This window comes from Myodes glareolus, chromosome 6, assembly GCF_982192425.1.
Source record: "Myodes glareolus chromosome 6, mMyoGla1.1, whole genome shotgun sequence".
NCBI classification, from domain to species: Eukaryota; Metazoa; Chordata; class Mammalia; order Rodentia; family Cricetidae; genus Myodes; species Myodes glareolus.
In genome coordinates this window covers 24162731-24186091 of record NC_142031.1, presented here as the reverse complement: position 1 = coordinate 24186091, position 23361 = coordinate 24162731, and the positions used below count along the sequence as shown (strand labels likewise).

The window sequence follows — 23361 nt, the reverse complement described above, 5'->3', positions numbered from 1 at the left end:
GGGAGGTTGGAAGTCCAGAGCCACCACCCTGCAGAGGGCTGGAGAGAGAGCTGGATGCTCTCGAAGGCTGTGCAGGGGAAACCGTTTGTCTGACATCTTGAGCACCCGGTGCCTTGTTTCTGATGCCTTCCCTCCAACCTCTGATTGCAGAATCACACCACAGCCACCTGAAATCACACATAATGCACCTTCGAGTCACAAGGATGCTTCTGATGCTGTTCGGGGCTCACAGGTGACCCCATGATCACTGAAACAACCATACTGATAACACGAGGCAGTATTCAGAACTAAATATCTCAGGGTCAGTGTTTCACCCATCACAAGGTAAAGAGTAGCGTGTGTGTGTGTGTGTGTGTGTGCGTGCGTGTATGTGCATGCGCACACATGTGTAAATACTCTCATAGAGAAGACAGTAATAGCTGACTGCTGGTTCTTCAGACCAAATGAGCTTGCATTTCTTAGGGCAATCCTTGCTTCTTAGTCAGGCTGTGTGTTTGCACCCACCCTATATACAGACTGAGAAATACTAGACAACAGATGCTAATTTTTAGTAGATATTCATGTATACATTTGCCCAAGCATTAACTGAAGTTCACATCATCAAGGTCATGCGCTAGGGTCAGCTAGGTTCATGCTCCATGAAGCCTTGGTCTTCCTAGGCACAGATCCCTGAGGGTCGTATGTGCTCCACTGTAAAGGACAGACACTACTCGGATTGGAGAAACTTCAGTGAAGCGCTGTGGATAAGGAGGAGATGAGGGACCCTGCCAAGCACACCGGATGTGAGCTGGTCCTAGAAGATGTTCTAGAAAAAACCCTGTGGAGCACCACACCTCACAGGATACACTAACAGCTGATTTAGCCTGAGGGATGGGGTTGGGGGTCAGAGACAATGAGTCAAGACCAAGGACACATTTATGAAGCCCATACCTATATGAGAAGGCTCAGTAACATGTGGAAGGTGGAAGGGGTGTCTGGCCTTCCTGTTAGGTCACAGAACTGTGAGAGCCAAGCACCTGTGGTAGCGGTGCTCACTGTGGAGGGGAAGTGGGAGGACCACATACACCTCCAGGCTTTTGTGATGTGTTATCATGTACGCAATGACTGATTCCTGAAGGCATTTATCTGGATATACACCTGTCTTGTAGCCTCTTTTCACCTGGAGTGGGGTTTGTTTTGCAAACTTCCATTTTGAAGATCTTTAGACACCTTTTTTTTCTCTTGGTGATTCTAAAAGTACTGAATGTCACTGAAACCCAGAAGATTGTTCTCATTCAAGGCTTCTGAAAGTTTCTGTGTATGTCCACATGAGATGGACTTCATCATTCCTTATTTCTCCTTTGATATTCATAAATAAAATGTACTTTTTGGGTCATTTTAGATTTACTGATGTTCAAACTGTTCTTGTTAGAAAGCCATGGGAGACTTTTCTTGGCTACATCTTAAATTAAAAAGTCAGAGAACCATACACATAGCTCCCAGACAAGAAACAGTTCTCAGCCTGGATTTCAGCAAACCTGCACTCAACACACTGTCTATGTAGTTTAGTGGTATAAACATCTCAAAAAGCAGTTGTGGAAGCAGTATCTGGAATCCAGAGCCTCAGAGCTTCCACCTCAGTGGCCAGCTTGTGTCTCTCTGGTCATCAGTGTGTGGAAGCTCGCAACACCATTCCCGCATCCGTCTTCCCTTCCTGCGACCTCAGAAAAGCAGGGAAGCCCCAGTAAAATATGACACCTAGATTGAATCCGTATCATGGAGGCATCCACACCCTCAAGCCTTTCCTGAGCGTTAGTAGACAGTGGATTAAGGAAGAAGAAACAAAAGACTTGGCAGGGACACTCCATCTCTACAGTGCTCCTTCTTTTCAATCACTGGTCTTTTTATGTGCAAAAGGAAGATATCTTAGGCACTGGCAGATACTACTGCTTACCGATATCACACCCCAGAGCAACACAAGCCCGGTTTTCACCTGTCAACTGACCCCGCCCCCGCTCCAGACCAGCAGCCCTCGGGAGCTCCATTACCACTGCTCTTAATGGCACCATGCTTGTGAAGTAAGCATACAGCATGCAGAGAGGGTTGGGTTGTCAGAGCCAATAATGCTGTTGTTATGTGTTATGTTTTGTATAATGCTATATTCCAAGTCGCAAGCAAAATGGAGCATTTAAGCAATTTTAAAGGAAGAAAGCCCTTTTTGCACGACAGTATGCAGCTGTCAGGAAGATCTTGAGTTCAAAGCCAGCCTGGGCTACACGCATTGAAGGCCAATCTCAGTGTTGCAGCAAGATCCTGCCTGGAAACATCAAAACTAAAACAAACAAATAAACAAAAGTAAAATGGAAGAGAGAGAGAAAGAGAGAGAGAGAGAGAGAGAAGATCACGATAAGAAGATGCACTTTGAAGTCAGGTTTTAAAAAATGTCTTTATCAGCTTGGTAAAACTAAACGGGAATTCTTCTCATCAGATTTTCATGGCAGCACACTTCCTGGAGAATGCGGATATCCCAGTCATGTGGTTGGCCATATAACTTTTGTTGAATACAAATGAAAGTTTCCGTGGAAGACAAAATGCCATTCTAAATATCTGGAACAGTTATTCTGGGTGCCAGTCAGAATTCCTTCAGGAAGACACTAGAAAAAACAATCTTTGAAAGTACCTTAAACCAAAGAGAAGTTCATTTCTGTCTGAGGCAGTCAGGTCAGGTTGGTGTGCACACCACAGAATTTTAGTAGATCCAATGTCTCCCCACAGTCGAGCACAAGCCTCACTTTAATTACCAGAGATGGCTGCCGGAGCTCCAGCCATCACGACTGTATTCCTTTCACGGAAGGATGTTGGAAAGAGAAGATTAAATAGGTTCTTTCCTTCTCAGGGAAGAAAGGAATGCTGCACTAAGCTTCCTCCTAGATTTTACTGGCAGATAACTTGTCATCACCCTCACCACAAGGGAACCTGGGAAACACAATATCTACTGTGAGATATAAAGTTGATTTATTTTTACCGAGAAAAAACAGAATACAGGATATGGAAGGAAGTTTAACTTCTCAGTCATTCTAAAATTTTTTAAAGTATTCTTTTTTCTCTCCCATCTCTGGTTCCTCTATCTCCTTCTGTTTCTCAAACAGTTATTAAGGGTTTCTATAAACTCAACTCTTTCTAATTACACAGGGAGGAGGGCACCCAGGAAGCTAGAGTGTGACTATCCTGGGTAATTTTGTATCAACTTGCCACAAGCTAGAGTCATCTGAAAGGAGGGAACCTCAACTGAGAAAATGTGTGTAGAGTATTTTCTTAATTAATGCTTGATGGGAAAGGGTCCGGCATGGTGGGTGGTGCTCTGGCCTGCTGGTGGTCCTGGGTGCTATAAGAAAGCAAGCCGAGCAAGCCATGGGGAACAAACCAGTAAGCAACACTGTCCATGGACCCTGTATCAGCTCCTGGGTCTCCAGGTTTCTTCCCTGGTTAAGTTCCTGCCCTGACTTCCACAGATGATGCAGAGTGAATTGGAAGTGTAAGCCAAATAAGCTCTTTCCACCCCAAGTTTCGTTGGTCATGGTGTTTTGTCACAATAGTAACCCTAGCTACGACAGCAGACCACTAAGGAAGTGTGCTTCATCACAATAGTAACCCTAGCTACGATGACAGTGGACCACTATGGAAGTGTGCTTCATCACAATAGTAACCCTAGCTACGACAGCAGACCACTATGGAAGTGTGCTTCATCATAATAGTAACCCTAGCTATGACACTGGACCACTATGGAAGTGTGCTTCATCACAATAGTAACCCTAGCTAGACAGTGAACCATTATGGAAGTGTGCTTCATCATAATAGTAATCCTGGCAACGACGGTGGAGCACTATGGAAGTGTGCTTCATCATAATAGTAACCCTGGCAACGACGGTGGATCACTATGGAAGTGAGCTTTATCATAATAGTAACCCTGGCAATGACAGTGGACCACTATGGAAGTGTGCTTCATCATAATAGTAACCCTGGCAATGACAGTGGACCACTATAGAAGTGTGCTTCATCATAATAGTAACCCTAGATACGACAGTGGACCATTACGGAAGTGTATCCAGGGATAGAGAGATGTGGTCAGAGGGATCCCATCACACTTAGTGTGATGTCAATTTGAGTTGCTAATTGATTTGATTAAGGACGTCAGTCTCCCCAGCATTAGTGAGGCTCACCTCTGGTCATGCCCCTGATGGCCTTGAATGTGGGCCATATGAACCATAGTCGCAGACTGAACAAATTGAGGAGAGAAGAAAGCCATCTTAACATCTGCACTCATCTCTCTCTGCTTTCTGACTTCCAGGACCCGCTCACTGCCCCACACAGTTGCTGCACTTTTTCTGCCATGATAGACTCTTCCCCCTCAAGCCCTGAGCCAAACCACACAGCTCCTGCCTCTGGTTGCTGCTTGAAGGTATTTGGCCTCTTGGGGAAGAACAGGTAAATTCCTGAGATGATCTACTTTTCAAAAAATGATGTTTCCTGACTTAAATATTTTTAATGCTTTTACATTTACTCATCTTTTATTTTGGAGCAAAGATTGTGTCTGATATGAGAAGACCCGGGAGCCTTTGGATTGTACCAGCCAACCTCTGCTTTGTCAACGGTTCTGAGCTTAGAGGTGATCAGTTTGATGCTTTGGGAGTGTTCTAACCTGTGAGTCTAATTGACAATGTGACCCCTGCATGAGTTCACAGTGAAAACTCTCTGACTTATGATTTGCTCTGAGCTCTGTTCTTTCTAGCTACTTGATGGAAATGCAGTCTAAATATTTTATCAATACCTCCAATCAATATATCAAGTAATAAATGTCCAGTATACCTCCTAAATCAGCTCCTGTCCCAGAAGTTCCAGTTACCAGATATAAAGTCATAATCCTTTCCTTCTTCCTACTTAGGCTTACTTGAGGGTCATGGCCCATATGTACCCCAGGACAGCACAGAATGAGCCCAACACATTTATGGGTGATACCGTCCTGCGGCCATGTCAAAAAGCTAGACACTCCCACAAGATCCACTCCATCCGTCTCTTTTATTATTGTGTTTCCAAATCAGTCTTTCTGCTTCCTGTCTTGACCACTAACCCATGTGGTGATCTGAGTAAGAATAGGCCCCATAGGCTCATACATTTGAATGCTTGGTCATCAAGGAGTGGCACTACTTGCCAAGGATTAGGAGGTGCAGCCTTGCTGGCATAGATGTGGTTTTATTGGAAGAAGTATGGGGGTGGGTTTTGAAGTTTCAAGCACCCAAGCCAGGCCCTGTGTCTCTTTCTCTTCCTGATGCTTTTGGATCCAGTTGTAAAACTCAGCTGCCTTTATAGCGCTGTGTGCCTGGAGAGCTGCCCGCGTGCTACCATGCTTCCTGCCATGGGGATAATGGACCAGACCTCTGGAAGAGCAAGCCCCAGTTCAGTGCGTTCTTTTATAAGAGTTGCCTCGGCCATGGTGTCTCTTCGCAGCAAGAGAACACTGATTAAGACACCTTCCAAGATAACAGCTTTCTTATAGCACATGGGCACCTACAGTTCTATTAGGGAGATATGGCAAAAAAATATAACTAAATAAAAAGTGATGAGATAGAGACTAGCAGGTGTGATAGATGAAAACCATAAACCGTTTCAGACTGTATTCGTCACCTGGCCTGCTGTCGTGACTAAATACCCCACAGAGCAACAAGAATGAAAGGCTTCATTCTCATCACAGCTTGGAAGGACCAAACCCACGGGAGTTCAGTAGTCCTGAAGGGAGGCAGCTCGAGGTGTGTGACAGGGAGAGTGTGAACCTGAGTCTCCGTGGGCAGAGACGCAGGGAGAGGCGGGAGCTGGTGCTTGACTGGCTTTCTGTTTTCCCGTTTTCATTTAGTCCTGGCCCCCACGTCATTAAATGGTGCACCCACATTCCAGAAAGGCCTTTCCTCCTTAATTAATCCTCTCTGAGGAGCTGTCACAGACACATCGCCGTGTGTCTTCTCCATGTTTATGAATACAATCAATTCATAATTAAACTTGACTGTCACACAAACTCCAAAAAGAACAGAGTCTCCTACACATATTCTGAAATGGTTCTTACTCCAGCCTTGGGAAGCACTGTGAGGGAAAAGGGAAGACTGTGATAGCCCTTAATTATATTTATATTCTTTTAAGGTTTTAATTTCTTTCTCAAAGAGACCACAGCTTCAATACTATGGGGAAAACCTTTGCTTACCAGGAGTAGAAAAGGCTTCTGGTCCTGTGACATCGTGTTCTCTTGCCTCAGTCCTCAAGTTCAAATCCTGCCTCATTTGCAAACTCAACAGCTTTGGCCTCCCAGGGAAGGATATGAGTTGGCTCTGTGCAGTCTCTAAATCTTAGGGAAGGGAAGCCAAGTTTTGTTCTGTTGCATTCCAGAGCCTCAGGCTAGGCTAGGTAAGTAGAGCCATAAGAAGCAGCACTAAGCCATTCTCCCCAAGTCTTGGAATCACTGTGGCTGGCTGTGAGGTCAGGAGGTAGAATGAGCTAAAACTTGGCTTGCAAAGGAGCCAGGAATGTCTCTGCTAAACTCCTTAAGGGTCTCCAGAGAAGACCAGGCAGGTTGAATAGACATCTCAAGGATTCCTGGACAGAATCCCACCTCTCTAAGATGTTATGAACCCTGCACCAAGGAATTCTGTGATAGAAAAATGCTGGGCTCAGCTTCTGGAACCTTGAGTCTAACTGGCTCTCAGAGTCCAGCTGGGTGACATTGGACTCCATCACGTCTAATCTTCTCACCCTCACCCTCCCCTACCTCTACCTCACCCCCAGCTTCCCCCTCTCACCTGCCTGCTCCACTTAAGTTTCTACAACTGTGGAATCTGTGTTTTGAACCTGATGTTCTCACTCTGGGAAGGAGAACAGGACTCTTCTCACAAGCAGGCTACACAAGATCATGTTTTTCCAGAACAGGAGTCATAAATATAACCTGTCATCTCACAGGTGTTCCAGCATCCTTGCCCATGATGAACATGGATCCTGCTTCATGCTTCAGAGCATCAGTGGTGGCCACCACCACATTATCGGCTTCAATGTCTTTGATTTAAAAATTTATGTTTCATTTCCTCTCTTACTTATGGAAAGGGTATGATTTTGCAAAATCATATCTATATCCTTCTACATAGGATATCTGCATATCTCTTTAAATGCTAAAAGTATTTAGAAAACACAAAAGTAATACCTGTTATGAGTGTCATCTTTTGGGATAACCAGTAGTCGCTTTTTGGTGATGTAAGGTTGTTTGTTTGGTTGGTTGTTTGGTTGGTTGGTTGATTTGGTTTGGTTTTGAGAAGCCCATTGTCTGAGCGGTTAGCCCCGGGAATCATGCACTGCCAAGTCTTCAGTCTCTCCCTCATCCTCCCTGCGTGTGTGGACACTGGGCCTGCTCATGGGTTACTCCTAGAGTCGGCATAAATGGGCCCACAGACATCAAATCTTAGTACTCAGGGGCTGAAAAGCTTTCTTGGATCCATCACCCAGACTCAAGGAAGAAGAAACATCCATCAGCCATAGCTCTTGATGGAGATGGGGTGCTCTTGGCAAGAGTAGCATGAGACAGCACTGGCCTCACAGCTCCTATGGTCATGGAATCTACCCGGTGTTATCTCAGAGACCGTCATATTAGAGCTGAGAAGAGCATGGGGGCGGAAGAAATGACAGGCACAGCGTGGTCAGCGAGCATATGTGTACATCTATTGGGATTCCATTTGACAACAGCCACCCACCATGAAATCAAGCGCAACCATTGGATCTGGATTATCACAGACAGGTGTGTAAGGGACATTTTGAAAGGCAGAAGAGTTCGTATGCCATAAATTAAAAGCAACTATTTAACAGAGTCAGCTCATGTTTAACCTTGGTAGTAGGAACAAGGAACAAAATCCCAATAAATTATACCATCTAAGCATTTCTAAATCCCCAAATTAACTTAGTCATTTTGTAATGTAATATGTGGCTTTAATCTAAAAAAAAAAATAAGAGTCTTTGGGTCTAGTCAATTTTGGTAATTTTCTTTTCTTTCTTTTTTTTGCATTTTTGTAATAAAGTTTAAAATAGAAATAGTTTTTTCCCCTCTGTATGTGGCTTAGGTTTGTACTTTAATGAATTTTCATCCATGAGAGAATTCTGATTTAAAGTAAGGTAAATCTGCTGGGAACAGAATGAGAATAAATAAATGGGTCTTTAAAACATATTTTCTGGGGAAATAGACAATAAAAAAGTTTTGTGGTCAAAAATAGAGTTGCCTATATTTGGAGAGAAAACACACACAGGTATCCTACCCTATAATGAAATCTGCGGAAAGGGACACGGCCACTCCACGGCTCTGCACATTCATAAGAACAAAAGCAGTCTGAAAGACGCTGTTCATGCTGACTGGGAACATGCGGGAGGATGGTCTATGAGGATGCTCTGATTCTGGGAGGACGTGTGGGAAGTCTACTTGACAGCAAGGATGCTCTGACCTGGGGTCTACAAAACCTCGTGCTTCTCTCCTGACTGGGGACCGTGCACCACTCCCTTTGTGTATCCGCCTTGAAAGCTCATGGTCGTTTGCGTCACTGGTTGGGATGGCATAAGAAAATAATGCACGTGAAGAACATGGAGGGGAGATGTTGGTGAGGCCAATGGATCTATAAACAAGATATATATATATACAAGTTTTCCTTTGTCCATGAACCACACAGTTGCTAAGTTCACTGCGGTGGTGGTGGCGATGGTGGTGGTGGTGATGATGGCGGTGATGTGGCGGCAGTGATGGCGGTAATGGCAGTTGTTATTTTCTATTCAAATAGTTAAAAGCATATCGTCCACATATTATCTGATTGATTTTGAAACAATCCAAAAAAGTTTCTTAAGTATTACCCTTGTCTTCAGAAGGCTCATCTCAGGCCTGTGTAGACAACCCAATCAAAGCTGGGCCTCTAAGGAGGCACGTTACCAAACGGGTAAAACTTTTATAAGTCTGTGGGGCCACTAGAGCCCCCTGTTGGGCCAACCTCTTTTTCTTGAGCGTTCAGGCTGTGCCACTGACATGCAAGCCTTCATTCACACCGAAGAGTAGAGAGGTGGTGATTTCTCCCAGGTCACCTTCGTTTTAAAAGAGAGCAAATCTTAATCCCCAGAATCATGACCAGGCCAAGAGTCAGGCACAGTGACTAAGAAATCTTTCTCCCAGTTATACCACTCTGGCAACCTCATCAAACGGGCTTGTTGAACTGAAACCCCTCGCGTTTGAGAGCTGGAGAGAATGGGAAAGTGATGCTGACCTTCAAGGTCTCTATGCTCCATAAGCCCAGGACTCAAGGGGAAGCATAGTGGTCCAGACCATAGTAGCTGAGAGATGGAGCCGCAGCATCTGTTAGCCTGCATACACTGTGAGAGGTCCCAGCTGACTCCCCTTCTTCACCTCCTTTCTCCCTGCAGCAAATAGACCTAGACCATGCCATGAGGGAACCGTGTTCTCGTGAGCTCAGACTTCCCCTCTCTATGTGACTCAGAACCCCAAATGGCACCCAGAGTCCGTGTGGCTTCTCTCCCAGGTCTTTTCTCCCCAGAAGACCCCACTGTCTGATGCAGAGCCATAGTCCTAAGAAGTGGCTGTCGATGGTCATCAGAACTTGGCTGTGGGTCCTGGCGTATCCACACGTGCATTGGATTCCCAGTGGCGATCGGGCTCTGGGGTGGGCAGAGAATGACTCCAGGAGGAGCTGAGAACCTCTGCTGCTGCTCTTGCTCCAGGCTTGCTAATGCTAGATGGGAAAGAAAGCCCAAGAGTTCTGCTAGAGGTGAGCAAGGCCCAGTGTGGCCCAGGGGAGCTCTACAGAGCCTGTTCTGCTTCTATCTGGACACTCTCTCTTCCACACACTCTGTACCACATTTCCTTGCTATAATCCCCACGACATTTTGTCAAATAAATGATTTTCACTGGTGTCTACTCTTTGCAAAAATTAGGTATTCCATGAACACTGACCACTGGGGACAGTGTCTCAAATATCCACTTCAGAAATGCTACACTTCAGTACTTCTTGAACAGTGTGTCGCTTTCCTCTGTGTTTGCAGAAAAACGAGTTTATCGTTGCTGTGAGCATTCAGGCACTGTGGTGCCATTTTGCTTATTTCAGTCTGATGCAGTCCACTTCCTCAGTGGCAGGCATCCCTGTGGTCCTGAGGTCCAGGTCAGCGCTGGCCTTGTTCCCGCTGGGAGAAGCCCTCCACCGGAGCCGCAGGATCCTCTTGAGGTACTTACTGGTGTTGTTCCTGACCGACACGAAGCACAGCGTGTTGATCATGCTGTTGCTCATGGCGATGCACTCCACCACATAGAAGGCGGTGAGGTAGTGCTTCTCCTTCACAAACACCGAGGGGAAGAAGTCACGTACGATAGTGAAGCCGTAGAAGGGCGCCCAGCATAGGACATAGGCTGAGAGGACGCACACGAGCCCCAGCACGGTCCTGCGGCGGCAGCGCAGCCTCCGGCGGATCTGCTCCGTCTGGAAGCCAGGCATCGCCTTGAACCAGAGCTCCCGGGACACCCTGGCATAGCACAGGGTCATGGCGACCACAGGGCCCACGAACTCAAGGCCGAAGATCAAGAGGAAGTAGGACCTGTAGTAGAACTGCTGGTCTACTGGCCAGATCTGGCCGCAGAAGATCTTCTCCTGACTCTCCACGATGACCAGCACGGTCTCCGTGGTGAAGTAGGCGGCAGGGATGGCGATGAGGATGGACACGGACCACACCAGGAAGATGAGGCCCGCAGCTGTTTGACACTTCATTCGCGGTCTCAGCGGGTGCACTATGGCCAGGTACCTGGGCAAGAACAGAAGAGGAGTCAGCCGCGGAAGGAGCCTGCTTGTGATACTGATGTCACCTGAGGGAGACGCACAGGACGGGCCCTGTAGCAAGCCTCAGTTTCACCTCTAACTACTTCCCCCAGCTCAGCCTTCTCATCTGCCCAAGTATTTGGGTGGTTTAAAGATGAAATGAGATAATGAATACAATATTCCTAGCTAAGTTTTAAATCTGACATATACTGGGGAAAATGACTTTTAAATGTAGTACAGTTCCCATGGGTCTCTGGCCAGGCACCGGTCCATCATATCTCCTAAAGCCTGCAAGGTTCAAAGTTAAGTAGGCCTGACAACTCCAACAACTCCAACTTGAATTAGTTGATAGGAAAAACCACCCTTTCCAACCAAAGCATGGCCCAAGGTTTTGTTTTCATTCCAAGTTTTAAAAAGGATTGTTCTGCATGCAGAGAGGAAAAGTGTATTTACCTCATTTTCCACCTGGAAAGATACAGGCCGCTGAAAAATGAGGAACTTTCTCAAGGTTACATAACACAAGACCCTTGACAGAAAACATTTAGACCCCCATCTTACAGGGCTGATGTGAAAATCAATTAGCATATACATGGTTTTTTTGTTGGTTTTTTTTTTTAACCACAAAGCATCAGGCAGTAAAAGACGCTGCTTTTGTTCTCTCCTGAAGAGGCTACACTGTTACCACAGAGGTCCAGGAAGCAGAGAGCACTTCATGAGGCTATGAGTCACCCGGGTGCCCAATGGAACACTTCCCAGAGTGCACATTTGTGCGGAGAGCTCCGGCTTTCCGGAAGTCTTTGCGCAGCTGGCATGGTTAGAAGAAGGATGGGAGTGGAGTGGAAAGGACTGACCAACGCAGGAAACAAACTCTTTTATGTCCAGGGCTGAGCCCAGGCAGAGTCGATAGCAATGTGACAGGGCCCTGCAGGAGAGCCAGGTCAATTTTGCTCCCTTGCAGACTACCCCTTTGAAGTCGTCTTTCTTGGGACTTTGATCTGAAGAAAGAACCCTTCTTGTGCTTTTCTGGTTGAATTTCACAGGTAATCATCCCATGCTGGGCAAACCTGGAGGATCCTGAAGTGAGACTCCTGTGCTCCTCCAGTTCCCAGGAGTCTGAAGAAGCTGGATAGAGCGTGATTACCCTCTGGACACCCCAGATGGCTGCTACTGGCCACCAACATGCATCTCTGGGACTCTAGGAAACTCCTTAGTGCTGGAAAATGAACAGAATCAAGTGCACTGTCGGCACTGTGCATACGTGGGCCCTTCATCGCAGCCGTCATGTTGGCTGAAGTGTGGCTTGGTGGTAGAGTACTTGTCCAGCATGCAGAGGGTCTTAGGGTCACATCACACACACACACACACACACACACACACACACACACACACACACATACACATACACACACACCATCTTTTAGTTACAGAATTATGATTAAAATACTCTGACAAAAACATCTTAAGAAAGAAAGGGCTTATTTTGCCTCACAGTTTGAGGCAAGTACATTTTGCTACAGTCCATCCTGGCAGGGAAGTCATGGCAGGAGCTTGAAGCAACTGGTCACACACATCACATCCACAGTCAGTAGTGATGAATGCCAGCGCTCTCCCTGTGTTAGCCATTTTATACAGTTGACCCTCACCCAGGCAGAGATCTCGCCCAGTTAACGCTGCCATCACTGATACACAACCCAGCAGGAAACGTGCAGAAAACTACTCCAGATTTCCATCAGCCTTGGCTCTGGAACTCTATATTAGAACGAAGTTTACCATAGCAAGTCCATACTTTCATTTAGGTCATCTCAATCCTGCTGAAGGAAAGAGAGAGCAAAGATGCCCATTTGCTGGAGCAGCCAGCTGAAGCATGAAGAAATGCAAGGACACGTCAAAGGCTGCACAGCTCGCTGGCCCACATCTTTCCATACGCCCCATGTTCTCTCTACGATGCCATTTGCTACCTCCCTAACAGCAGGGTGGGGCATGCTCCCTTCTCCCTGGCCTTCACCAAATCCTAGCAGCCTGTCTCTTTTCTCTCTACCGCAGACTTGTTTTCTACCTACACTGTCCCTTGAGGCAGTCAGACCACTGGCAGCAAGTTTTCCCTCTCGATGAGCATGGCTTCACTTGCTCTGTGCCCGTAGCTACAGTGGTTTAGGTTCAGATCCTCTCAAAGTCAGCAGTTCCCAGAGAATTAGCAAATAAAGGCTACCAGGGTGCAGGGTGGCATGATTAACCATGGGCTGGGTGTTTCAGCAGAGTCTGGGACCCATGTCTAAGGTCTAAGGTCCCCATCTAAGGTCTCACATGAGAATGGCAGTTGTAGCAGCTACCAGGCTGGCCATGACGTGGGTAACGGACCCCCAGCCGATGAACTGACTCGTCAGGGGCATCTGTGCTTTCTGATCGTGGACAACACGACTCAACACCAGGAGACACATACCCTGGCTGGTTTCCTCAGCCCTCCAGGCCGGGGGAAGAGGAGTCGCCCAGCATTTCATAAGCGGCAGACCAGAATGTTACAGACACCTCAACACACATCAAAGTGGAGGCCCAGAGGTCCTGCCCAAGGGCTGGGGTGGGGGAGGGGACCTCTTACAGGATCTTGCCAGTTCCTTCAGGTTGTCATCGTCTGATGGATTTTTATATCTTCTGAAATATGACCCCATCTTTTTTGATCATGACTCTGAAGACTCAGTCCCTGGTCCACATGCTTTCCCACAGCTCTGCAGTCACCGGGAGGACCCACCACCTGACTTCCTTGAGCGCTGTCTTGGCCATCAGAAGACCTGCTATTGATCATCTGTTGATGACCACATCAAAGTCTGCCTCCTCTGCACCACCTCTTTTGCCCACTGCACCCTGCTCTTCTCCAAACGTCATTGTAAACGCCTCCCTGGCTTGTTACTTAGCCGTTTTCGTCAGTATCCATTCCTTGCCTCGAGTGATCTTGTCTGCATCTCTTCTCACTCTTGCCGTCTGTGGGTTTGCAGCACCTAGATTAACATTTATAAAACTTTACCCCCTGTCAGTGGTTTGGTACTAGGTGAAAAGAAACTTGTCAAAAAGACGACAATCATTTTTGGGAAAAGGGACAAAGGTGTGTTTACTTCACCTGAGCCTGTGATGCAGTGTGGGGCCAAGCAATAAAACGCTGGAAACGCAGTGTGAGAGCTGGGGCTGAACTCTGCGGAAAGGTGTGGCTCAGCCAGGCATGCTGCTTTGGACAAGACATTTACTCCAGTCCTCAGCTTGCAAGGTTCAGAATATGTATCAGTTATTTCAGAAAGAACCCAGAGTTACGTTCAAGATTTGGTGAGCTTCAGCCTTGCTTACCTGCCTTAAACGTCAAAGCCATCTCTCTGCTCCTGGAACCGTCAAGTCTGTCCCTGCCTCGAGGCTTTTGGGGCTGACAAGTCCCTTTATCAGAGACACTGTCTCTCAGTCCTCACAAAGTGAACCGTCCATGTCACTCCTGGGTCATGCGACTGTCGTCTCAGAGACACCTCTCCTGACTCATCCACCCTATCTCTCCTACTCTGCCACCCTCGATGTCTCTGCTGGGGTGTCTCCTGTTGTTGTCGTTGTTGTTGTTCTGTGTTGCTCACTTCTGAAATCACCTTCCGTCGTTCTTTGCCTGACAGAGAGCTCTCTTCCTCCCTTTGGTGTAGCTTTGTCAGGGGCCAGTGCTACCTTCTGCTCTCCACCGTAATCCCCAGCCTTTGGAACAGGCTCCGACACGGAGCAGACACTCTACGAAGGAAAGAACGTGTGCGTGCAAGAGTGAAGGAAAGCTAGGGTGGATCTAACGGGGCAGTGGGGCAGAACCAAGAGACACTATAAGCAGAAGACTAAAGGCAGATGAAGGCTAGACCACCCAGCCCAGTGAGCTTCCAAAGGGACAAGTGTGACCAGGACATCCGGCCAAATGCTCTAGAACGGAGAGACTGGCCAGGAGGAGAGAAACTTTCCAGCCTTGGTGCCTAGGAAGAGAGTGAAAGCAAGAACAGAAGCGCTAAGTCCAGGCTGGCAGAAAGTAAACTGTACTGTGAGACAGTGCTTTGTAGCCAGCTTCTAAACCTTATACTGTGATTCGTGTATCATAAAAATGATTCCCAGCCCACTCAAACAGTCAGTTTATTCAGTTTTGCTGTCACTTATGGTCTTCTTAATATTGACTTGAGAACCATGATATCCACTCCTTATCCCGTGCTTGTGCTGACTTCTTATTATTCTGTCCCAGCACGGCAGCACACCCCCGTAGTTCAAGCATTCTGATGCATGGGGCAGAAGAATTGTGAGTTTAAAGCCATCCTTAGCGTTACAGTGAGACCCAGTCTCAAAATACCAAGACAGAAAAAGAAAATGCCTGTATTATAGATATGATTTCATTCAATCGTCAGAACAACCGAGTACATGAGATTCCCTTACCATCCTCAAAGCCGGAGGCAGGAAGAGGGCAGAGAACCAAAACCAGGGAAAGCCCCACCATGCGGGGAGGGGCCTCCACCAACAGACTCAAGTCAAGTACATACTAACAGTTCCTGTAGAAATTTCACTAAACAAAATAAAGGCATTCTAGCAGCAGGGTGTCTATCGGCTATAAGAGATGAGAATGTAGTTGGCCCGAGCTAGGAAGACCAAACCTGAAATATCACTGGGTTTTGAACAGCTCACAAAGAAAAAAAAATTAATGATGAATGAACCACAAAACTGAAATTAGATGATAGCATCATCGTAAAATAAAAACCACCTGGGGCAAGGCCTTCAAATGTCAACTTAAACAGCAAAAACTTAACGTGTCGGGGCAGTGAGTCACCTAAGACTAAGGGAGGCCTAGGCCAGCACCTGGGGCTTTCTCCCACATACGTGTGCAAATGTCCAATCAGAAGCCCACTCCAAGCACCAGCAGCCCTCCCCAGAGCAGAGCATGACTGGATTCATCCTTCTCAGTGTGCCTGGCTTGCACTGTGCAGGAGACAGATGCCATGTTTCAAAGCAGCTGATGGTGGGAAGATGGGATACGCTTGGGCTGTATTGAGGATCCTGTCCTGTATCGTGGTTGATCAATATCGCTGTCGGGAGTAGCTCCGTGCTCCTGGCTTCTTTCCCGCACAGTTGTTAGCCCCCTCCGTGGTGCATGGATCTCATGCAGAAGCAGGACTCTGTCGCAGCAGGCTCCCATCTATCCAACTTCTAGCGGTCAAGAACATCTCCTGGGTAAAGCCGTGTCCCTAATGTGAAAGTCCAGGAAATGAGCCCGTCTGTTTTGTCCTGTGCTAAGAGACAAGGCAGCGTTTCCATCCTCAGGGGATGCTTGCGACAAAGCTACAGGAGCCTGACCTGGGCAGCTCTGAGAGTCACTTGGGAAGCAGAAAGCCTGGTTGATGCTATCCTCGGCTAGGGTTATTTGGATTCCTTAAGCAAGTGTGCAAATGTCCCAAGGTTGCTGACTTGTATTGAGGACCTCAACAGACCTGTTATGGGTGACAGACCAAGGGGCCATCAGCTGTTGACTCTCTGACATCCTTCTCTGGAGAAGGAAGACAGGAGCCCTGCACCTCAGTGGTCTTCACGCCAGGCTCTTTGGTGTCCCCGCCTTAAAAACTGCCTTTCACAGGCCATGCTACCCCCAGCTGTATTGCCAGAAAACTTGCTTGGTTGCTCTGACTTGGAGCCCAAGTCAAACACCCCGGAGCCCTGAGGCCATGGAACAAGGAGAGCCTGTGCCTTAGGCTCCCTGGATGAGGAGGAGAGCAAGCTGTGTCAAGGAACGTGGAAGCCTGACCAGCCCCTCAGGGTAGCTTCCGGAGACCATAACAAGGTGCTTTGTACTTCAAGGCAAATGCACCAAGAGGCTTGCAAAGACTCCCTGAAACCAAGGTGATCCTGGCTCATTAGCACCAGTTCATACCAAGGAAAACATCCCAGAATAAGAAAGACATGCAGAGGTTGCTCCCACTGAGCTCATACCCCGTCACTAGAGAAGGTCTTGTACTGTGACATGATGGGTAGGAAGTGAGGTGGGGTCAAGACAACACTAACAAAAAAAAGTAAGCAATCACCTGTTTTTTTTCTGGTCACCTCCCCCCCCCCCCACACACACAGCTTTTTTATTCAAAACAACTCCCTTGATCTTATTTAAAAACCAGTTAGTACTGGGAGATCATAGTTAATAGAGGAAATCTAGATGAGATGGGGAAGTCCCTCCAGATTTTCATGTTCACATAAGAAGTAACTCCTTATAACTTAGCCCCGTCCCTCAACGCTTCTTCCTACCTGTCTAAGCTGTGATTGGGCTTATCTGGGAGGACATCCACAGACAGAGAGCAAAGACTTTCCTACTGCCCAGCCCCAGGCCTAGCTGCCTCCAGCCCTGCCTAAGGTAAGATGTTCAGTCAGTGAGCTTTTGAGTGCCTATGGGTGCCATTTATGAAAACGACAGATGCATGCCATCAGCACGCAACTACAGGAAAGAAAGGGACCAAGGCAACACCCTTGCTCAGTGTCCATCTTTGTGGCACTCACCTGTCAATGGCAATGGCCAGCAGGGCATTAGTGGAGACATAGAGGGAGACAGTACGCAGGTAGTTGACAGAGGCACACAGGACATGACCGTGCTCCCAGGAGAGCTGACGCACCACATAGTAGTCCATCTCAAAGGGGCAGCACACGATGGCCACTAGGAAATCCGAGATGGCCAGGTTGGCAATAAGGAGGTTGGTGAGATTGCGAAGCTTTTTGTAGCGGGCCAGGGTAATGATAAAGATGAAGTTGCCAATGCCACACACCAGCATGATACCCACCAAAGCCATGCCAATGACAATCTTGGCAGCAAAGAAAGTCCGAGACTTGGTCACATCCTCCTCTTCATCCGAGGGCATGTCATAGTCACCATAGCTGAAAGTGAACGGGAAGGAAGCAGCTTGGGCTCCGTGGGCATCAAATGCAGAAAGGAAGTTGGTGGAAGCGTCTGTGGTATTCTCACCCAGAGCCCCCACGGTGGTCTCCGTCCAGGCAGGTGGTGCCATGAATACCACCGGGAGCTGTCCCAGAGCGGTGTCTCCGAGGCTCTTGGTTCTTCCTGGGTGAGTCAGATCTTCCTAACCAGCATCTGAGGAACACAGGATCGGAGCTCCATTTTAAACATTTGAAAGAAGAACACAAGGTCCGGGACGTGTTGGAGAGAATATGGGTAAGTTTAAAATCATCCTGAAACCTATGCAGGTCCATTAGCCACCTGCTCACCGTACACACAGATAATGGAGTGGAAGAAAGGGGCTGGGGAGAGAACACGAGAGAATGGAAACCACATTTCCACTCAGCTGGGGAAGGTGGTGGGGGAACTGGGGAGACAGACTGTAACTCCATTTATTTCCACTCCAATGGAGCCCAAAAACCTGTGCTCTTCCTCAAAGACCAAAGCCGTGAGTGTGGAAAGGCAGAACAGAGAGGTAGCCGGCTCCAAACCCCAATCCCTAGCTGACAGGCTGAACTCTAGCCTTGTGGAACAGTCCCACTCTGTAGCAACAATAGCTGCTTTTCACATCTGGGAAAAAAAATGACATGCCATGGGGTCTGCAAAACACACCTGTAAAATCAGAGCCCTGAACATGGAACCCTCTACAGGGAACTGAACGTGGAGCCCACCAGCAGCCACGTCTCCTCACCAAGATTCCTGTTCCTGCTGGGCCTCTAGAAGGTTGGCACATTGCGTGCCAAGGCTTGCCCTAGGCAGTGGTCGCAGGGGCACAATCACAGGCTGTCACTCAACCTAGAGGGTTAGAATGAAAACCTGAGGGCAAAATCCCTGATTGAGCGGTGTGTCCTCCAGTTAATAGCTTAAACACACAGGGTTTTAACATCCTTCAGGCAGATCAATACTGTCTGTAAAGCTCAGAGCTGTTGGAGAGGCAGAGGTAGGTTCCAGAACCACGGGAGTCAGAACTCAGCCCTTTAGGCCAGCTCTAAGGAAAGGAGGGAACCATGAATCAGAGACCAGCATCCCACAGGCCCCACAGGCAGGACAGGGGAGAAGGCCTGTCAGTAGCGAATCTCTTATCTCCCCCCTCCCCCCCCCCCCCCGCGCACCCATTACACCCCCTCCCAAGACATGAAGACATCAGACCAGGGAACTGGATCTGGGAGAGGACTGGGGTATGGAAAGTACCCTAAATGTCAGAAGGGAAGAAAATAGCCAAATCTGAGATCCTGAAAAAGGGAAAAAGTAAATTGTCCCCAAGACAGATGATCCCCATCCCCGTACCCTCCCCACTCCCCATGTGCTGCCAGAAATTCTTCTCTCCAGAAGCAAGAAGAGACAAGCTAAAGTCCCTCAACACCCCAGGAGGCTCGCCCCACTTGCTCTATTTCACAGCTCTTCAGGGAGTTTTGTCCTTCTCTCTTGGCCAGCTCAGTCCCCAGCTTTGCTCCTATCAAATAAGAGGCAGAACCCGGAGCTGAGAGTGCAGTGGAGCCCAAGCACATCCCTTCCTAGGGGTGCCCCATAAGCTCGAAGCCAGCACTGCTCTAAGTCAGGATGTAAAGAAAGCGTCCAGAAACACCTAAGGGAGAGGAGATAGAAGGTTGGAGGATTTGTCTCATGGTCTTTCCTGGAATTGTCCTCAGCTCTGTGGAGAAGCCTACTAACCATTGTTGTTGGCTGCTGGGGCTTCAGTCCTGAGGGACCCTCTCCTGCTTCACCTAAGTCTGAGTCGGGAGCAGCCTGGGCTCCCTCCACTCCCTAAGCACGGTTCTCTGAGCGTCTCCGGGGTTGTCGGTACCTGAGGACCAGGGCGAAGACCAGACGCTCCTCGGGAGCTCTGCAGCAAGGGAAAGGAGCTCCTCTGTCTTCTGAGGGTCTTTGCAGGCTCCGGAGGCAGTTGTGTTCCTGCAACCCCTGCGGACGCACAAGAGCTGCGGCTGAGACTAGCCAGCCCCGCCCACAGCGCGCTGACCCCGCCCCAGCCGATGTTCCTGCCCATAGTCAGTGATCTCCCTCTCGTGCCCGCTGTTCCCGCCGCGCGCTCACCTTCTTGTCCCCTCTGTCCCCACCCCTCACTCACGACCCCCCACCCTGGAGATCTCTGAGCTCCGAGATGGGCCCGAGTCGACTAGAGCTGAGCCTGCTGAAGTGTCTGGACGCAGAGGGGGTGACTCTGGGTGTCCCGCACAGGGAGAGCAGGTTGTGCCTGCCTTGAGCACTGAGCACCTCGGGGTCACCTGTCTGCCTCATTGCCGCCCAAGTGGGTGGGCGGGCTGGTCACGGGAGCTTGGCGCCTTCAAAGGACAGAAAATCTCTTCCCCAGCTACTCTGCCTGAGGACCCGGGACAGCTCAGACCTCACCCTTGGGCTCTCCTCTGAGGCCCTCAGCTGAGCACATTGCTGGGTTCTAAAGGCTCTCTGGAGAGTGGGCACAGGAAGGAAGGCTTTACGCCCATACCTGGTCTGGTCCCCAAATGTTAAATACGAATCACTACACAGTCAGCAATCCCATCTAAAATATAAGACTGCAGAAACGACCCAAAGCAGCAATTTAGGTATTAGGGTACCCTAATAGCCAGCAACACGATTCACTGTTATCAAAGGGCAGAAACAACCCAAATGTCCATCAATTGATACAAGAAAAACAAAGGAGGATGCATTTTGTTGAATACTACTAAACTTTCAATTTGAGTGAACTGTAACAGGTTTAACCCTCCTGGGCACTGGTGAAGGTGTAAAATGAAATAACAGTCATGGGAAACAGTAATAGGTAGGTAGGTAGGTAGGGAGAGAGAGAGAGAGAGAGAGAGAGAGAGAGAGAGAGAGAGAGAGAGAGAGAGAGAGAAGATAGATAGATAGAAGATAGATAGATAGATAGATAGATAGATAGATAGATAGATAGAAGATAGATAGATAGATAGATAGATAGATAGATAGATAGATAGATAGAAGATAGATAGATGATAGATAGAAGATAGATAGATAGATAGATAGATAGATAGATAGATAGATAGATAGATAGATAGACAGACTTTTCTTAATATCCAGCATTTCCACTCCTAGGTGTTACCTTAAGATCAGATATATGCAAGTTCTCAAAGAGATGTTTGCATACCCTGTTCATAGCAGTGGGTCACACTGGAGACACCTGTATTAATTATCTTCCTCGTTGCTGTAGCCAACACTGGGTAAAAGCAGCTTGACAAAGCCAGGGTTAGTTTGGCTCCAGTTGTAAGAAGGGATACAGTTCATCACAGCAGGGAAGGCGTGGCAATGGGAGCACAAGGCGACTGGTTGAGCTGTGCCTGCTGTTGGGAAGCAGAGAGAGACGAAATGTCCTACTAGCCGTCTCCTTGCTCTCAGCCTGTGGAGTGATGCTGCCTACGTTCAGGTTTGGTCTTCCCTCCTTAGTTTAAACTTCTCTGAACATATCCTCACAGACATGCCCAGCTTTGTCTCTTAGGTAATTCTAAGTTCCATCAGGATAATAACAAGAGTAAGCCCCCAGGAGACTACCCTTCGTCAACTTGATGCCCAAATATATCGCCTTAAAATTGTAATACTCCACGCTTGGCTCTCAGAGACTCATGGCCGTCTCAGAAAATAGACTGCATTACTCTGGCTCCCGCAGCCCTCACCGTCCTTAACATCCCAGGAGCGAGTCTCTCCTAAGACTCGAGCAGCCCCTTTATTGTGAGCTCCTGTCTTTGTTTTTTAAGTTGTATATTTCTAATTTACATTGGCTTAGGATAAACATATCCATTCCCAAAGAGAAGAACAGTAACAGTAAAGAAAGATAGGCTAACACTCAGAAGAGCAAACGCCAAACTTTGCAGACCCATGTCCAGTCTCTGGACTTGTGTCCGTTACCAATGGGCAGAGGCAGCTGTGCAGCTGTTCTTGGTTGCCAACTTGACTACTTCTGGAATTAACTAAGAACTCGAGCCTTTGGGCACACCTTTGATGGATGATGGATTTTAAATTAATTGGATAAGTTAGCTCGGAAGACCCATCTTAAATCCAGATCAACTGAAGTGGAAAGGTTCCCTCCCCCATTCCTGGTATACAATCTGTATTAGTCAGGTTTCTCTAGAGCTGTGGTTCTTACCTTTCTAATGCAGCGACCCTTCAATATATGCTGCGGGGATGCCCAACCATAAAATTGTGCTTCTACTACGTAACTGTAATTTTGTTACTACTATGAATCGTAGTAAATATTTCTGAAGATAGAGAGGTTTACCAAAGGAATTGCACACTACAGGTTGAGAACCACTGCTCTAGAGGCCTAGAACTGATAGAATGAATCTCTATCCATATGGGGAGGGGCCATTGTCAGAGTGACTTACAGACTGTGGTCCAGCTGTTCAACAACGACTGTCTCCTAACAGAAAGGCCAAGAATCCAGTAGTTGTTCAGTCCATGAGGCTGGATGTCTCAGCTGGCCTTCAGTGTACACCAGAATCCCGAAGAAGCGGGCTCTAATGCCAATATAGCTAGAGCAAGGGCAAACAAGTAAAGAGCAAAAGCCCCTTTCTTCCTTGTCCTTTATGTAAGCTGCCACAAGAAGATGGGTCTTCTGACCTCAGATAGTTCATATTTAAGGTGAGTCTTCCCACCTCAAGTCATCTGGAATTGAGGGCGCTCTTCTAGCTCAAGTGACCCAATTGACTAAAAATCCCTCACAGGTGTGACCAGAAACATAGGTTTTTAGTTAATTTCAGATACAGGCAAGTTGACAAGCAGCATCCCTACTTCTCCAGTTCTGTCACCGGTAACATATGTAGACTCTCTTGGTGTCACCGGTAACATATGTAGACTCTTTTGGTGTCACCTGTAACATATGTAGACTCTCTTGGTGTCACTTGTAACATATGTAGACTCTCTTGGTCCAGCTCCGCTCCATTCCAAAGTTTTTCTTAGTGATAGTTCATGGTCCAGGCATCTCAAGCATCCTGGAGTCACTGTTGAAACTTGAACTTGACATTCATATCTGCACGCAGTGGCCTCTCAGAGTATTCAATGCAGCTGCATGTTACCTGGGCCTCAGTGGTTTCTGAGGCTTTCATGGAAGTCTGCATGACCTTACATGTCCGTAAAGCCAGCACCAAGAGGATGACATAGTCAAGTCCTGCTGCCAGTTCCAGATGCAGTGTGCCTGCCTTGTGCAGCAGCTACAGTGATTTCTATACACATTAGCTGCCAGGCCTGAAAAAGCCCCTCCCTAGACAGCTGGTGGTTGTTTGCAAACGGAGCATCTCTGGTGACATTTTCAGGCTCTCCTCTTGCAAGTGAATTAACATCTTCCCAAGTTTGAGACTTTGATGGGTGGGGTCTTGTCCTGAGGGCACCTTTCCTATTGTTCAAACACAGAGCACAAGGACTATGTTTATCTCTAACAATTGCAGATACTTTTACTGTACCCTCCTGTTGTGGAATATTAGTTGAAGGTGTGATATATTTGTTTATGCTGTGGAACATTTATTTAATGATGCAAAGACATGTTTCATTCTTTTATGATGC

The 23361-nt window shown here is 47.6% G+C and overlaps 1 protein-coding gene across 2 annotated transcripts; it reads right to left on the bottom strand.

The window, feature by feature from the left end:
* Nucleotides 1–7705: 7705 nt before the first annotated feature.
* Nucleotides 7706–19772, bottom strand: Prokr1 (prokineticin receptor 1). Of its 2 annotated transcripts, none has more exons than XM_085690614.2 (3): nt 19507–19772; nt 17385–17970; nt 7706–10845 (listed from the first exon to the last, which is right to left on the bottom strand). In XM_085690614.2, the coding sequence occupies exons 2-3, from the start codon at nt 17885–17887 to the stop codon at nt 10149–10151; spliced, it is 1200 nt and encodes a 399-aa protein (XP_085546740.1). In that variant the 5' UTR covers nt 17888–17970; nt 19507–19772; the 3' UTR covers nt 7706–10148. The 2 variants fall into 2 exon arrangements, with proteins under 2 accessions (XP_085546740.1, XP_048272614.1); XM_048416657.3 differs by having other exon boundaries at nt 19640–19772.
* Nucleotides 19773–23361: the final 3589 nt, after the last annotated feature.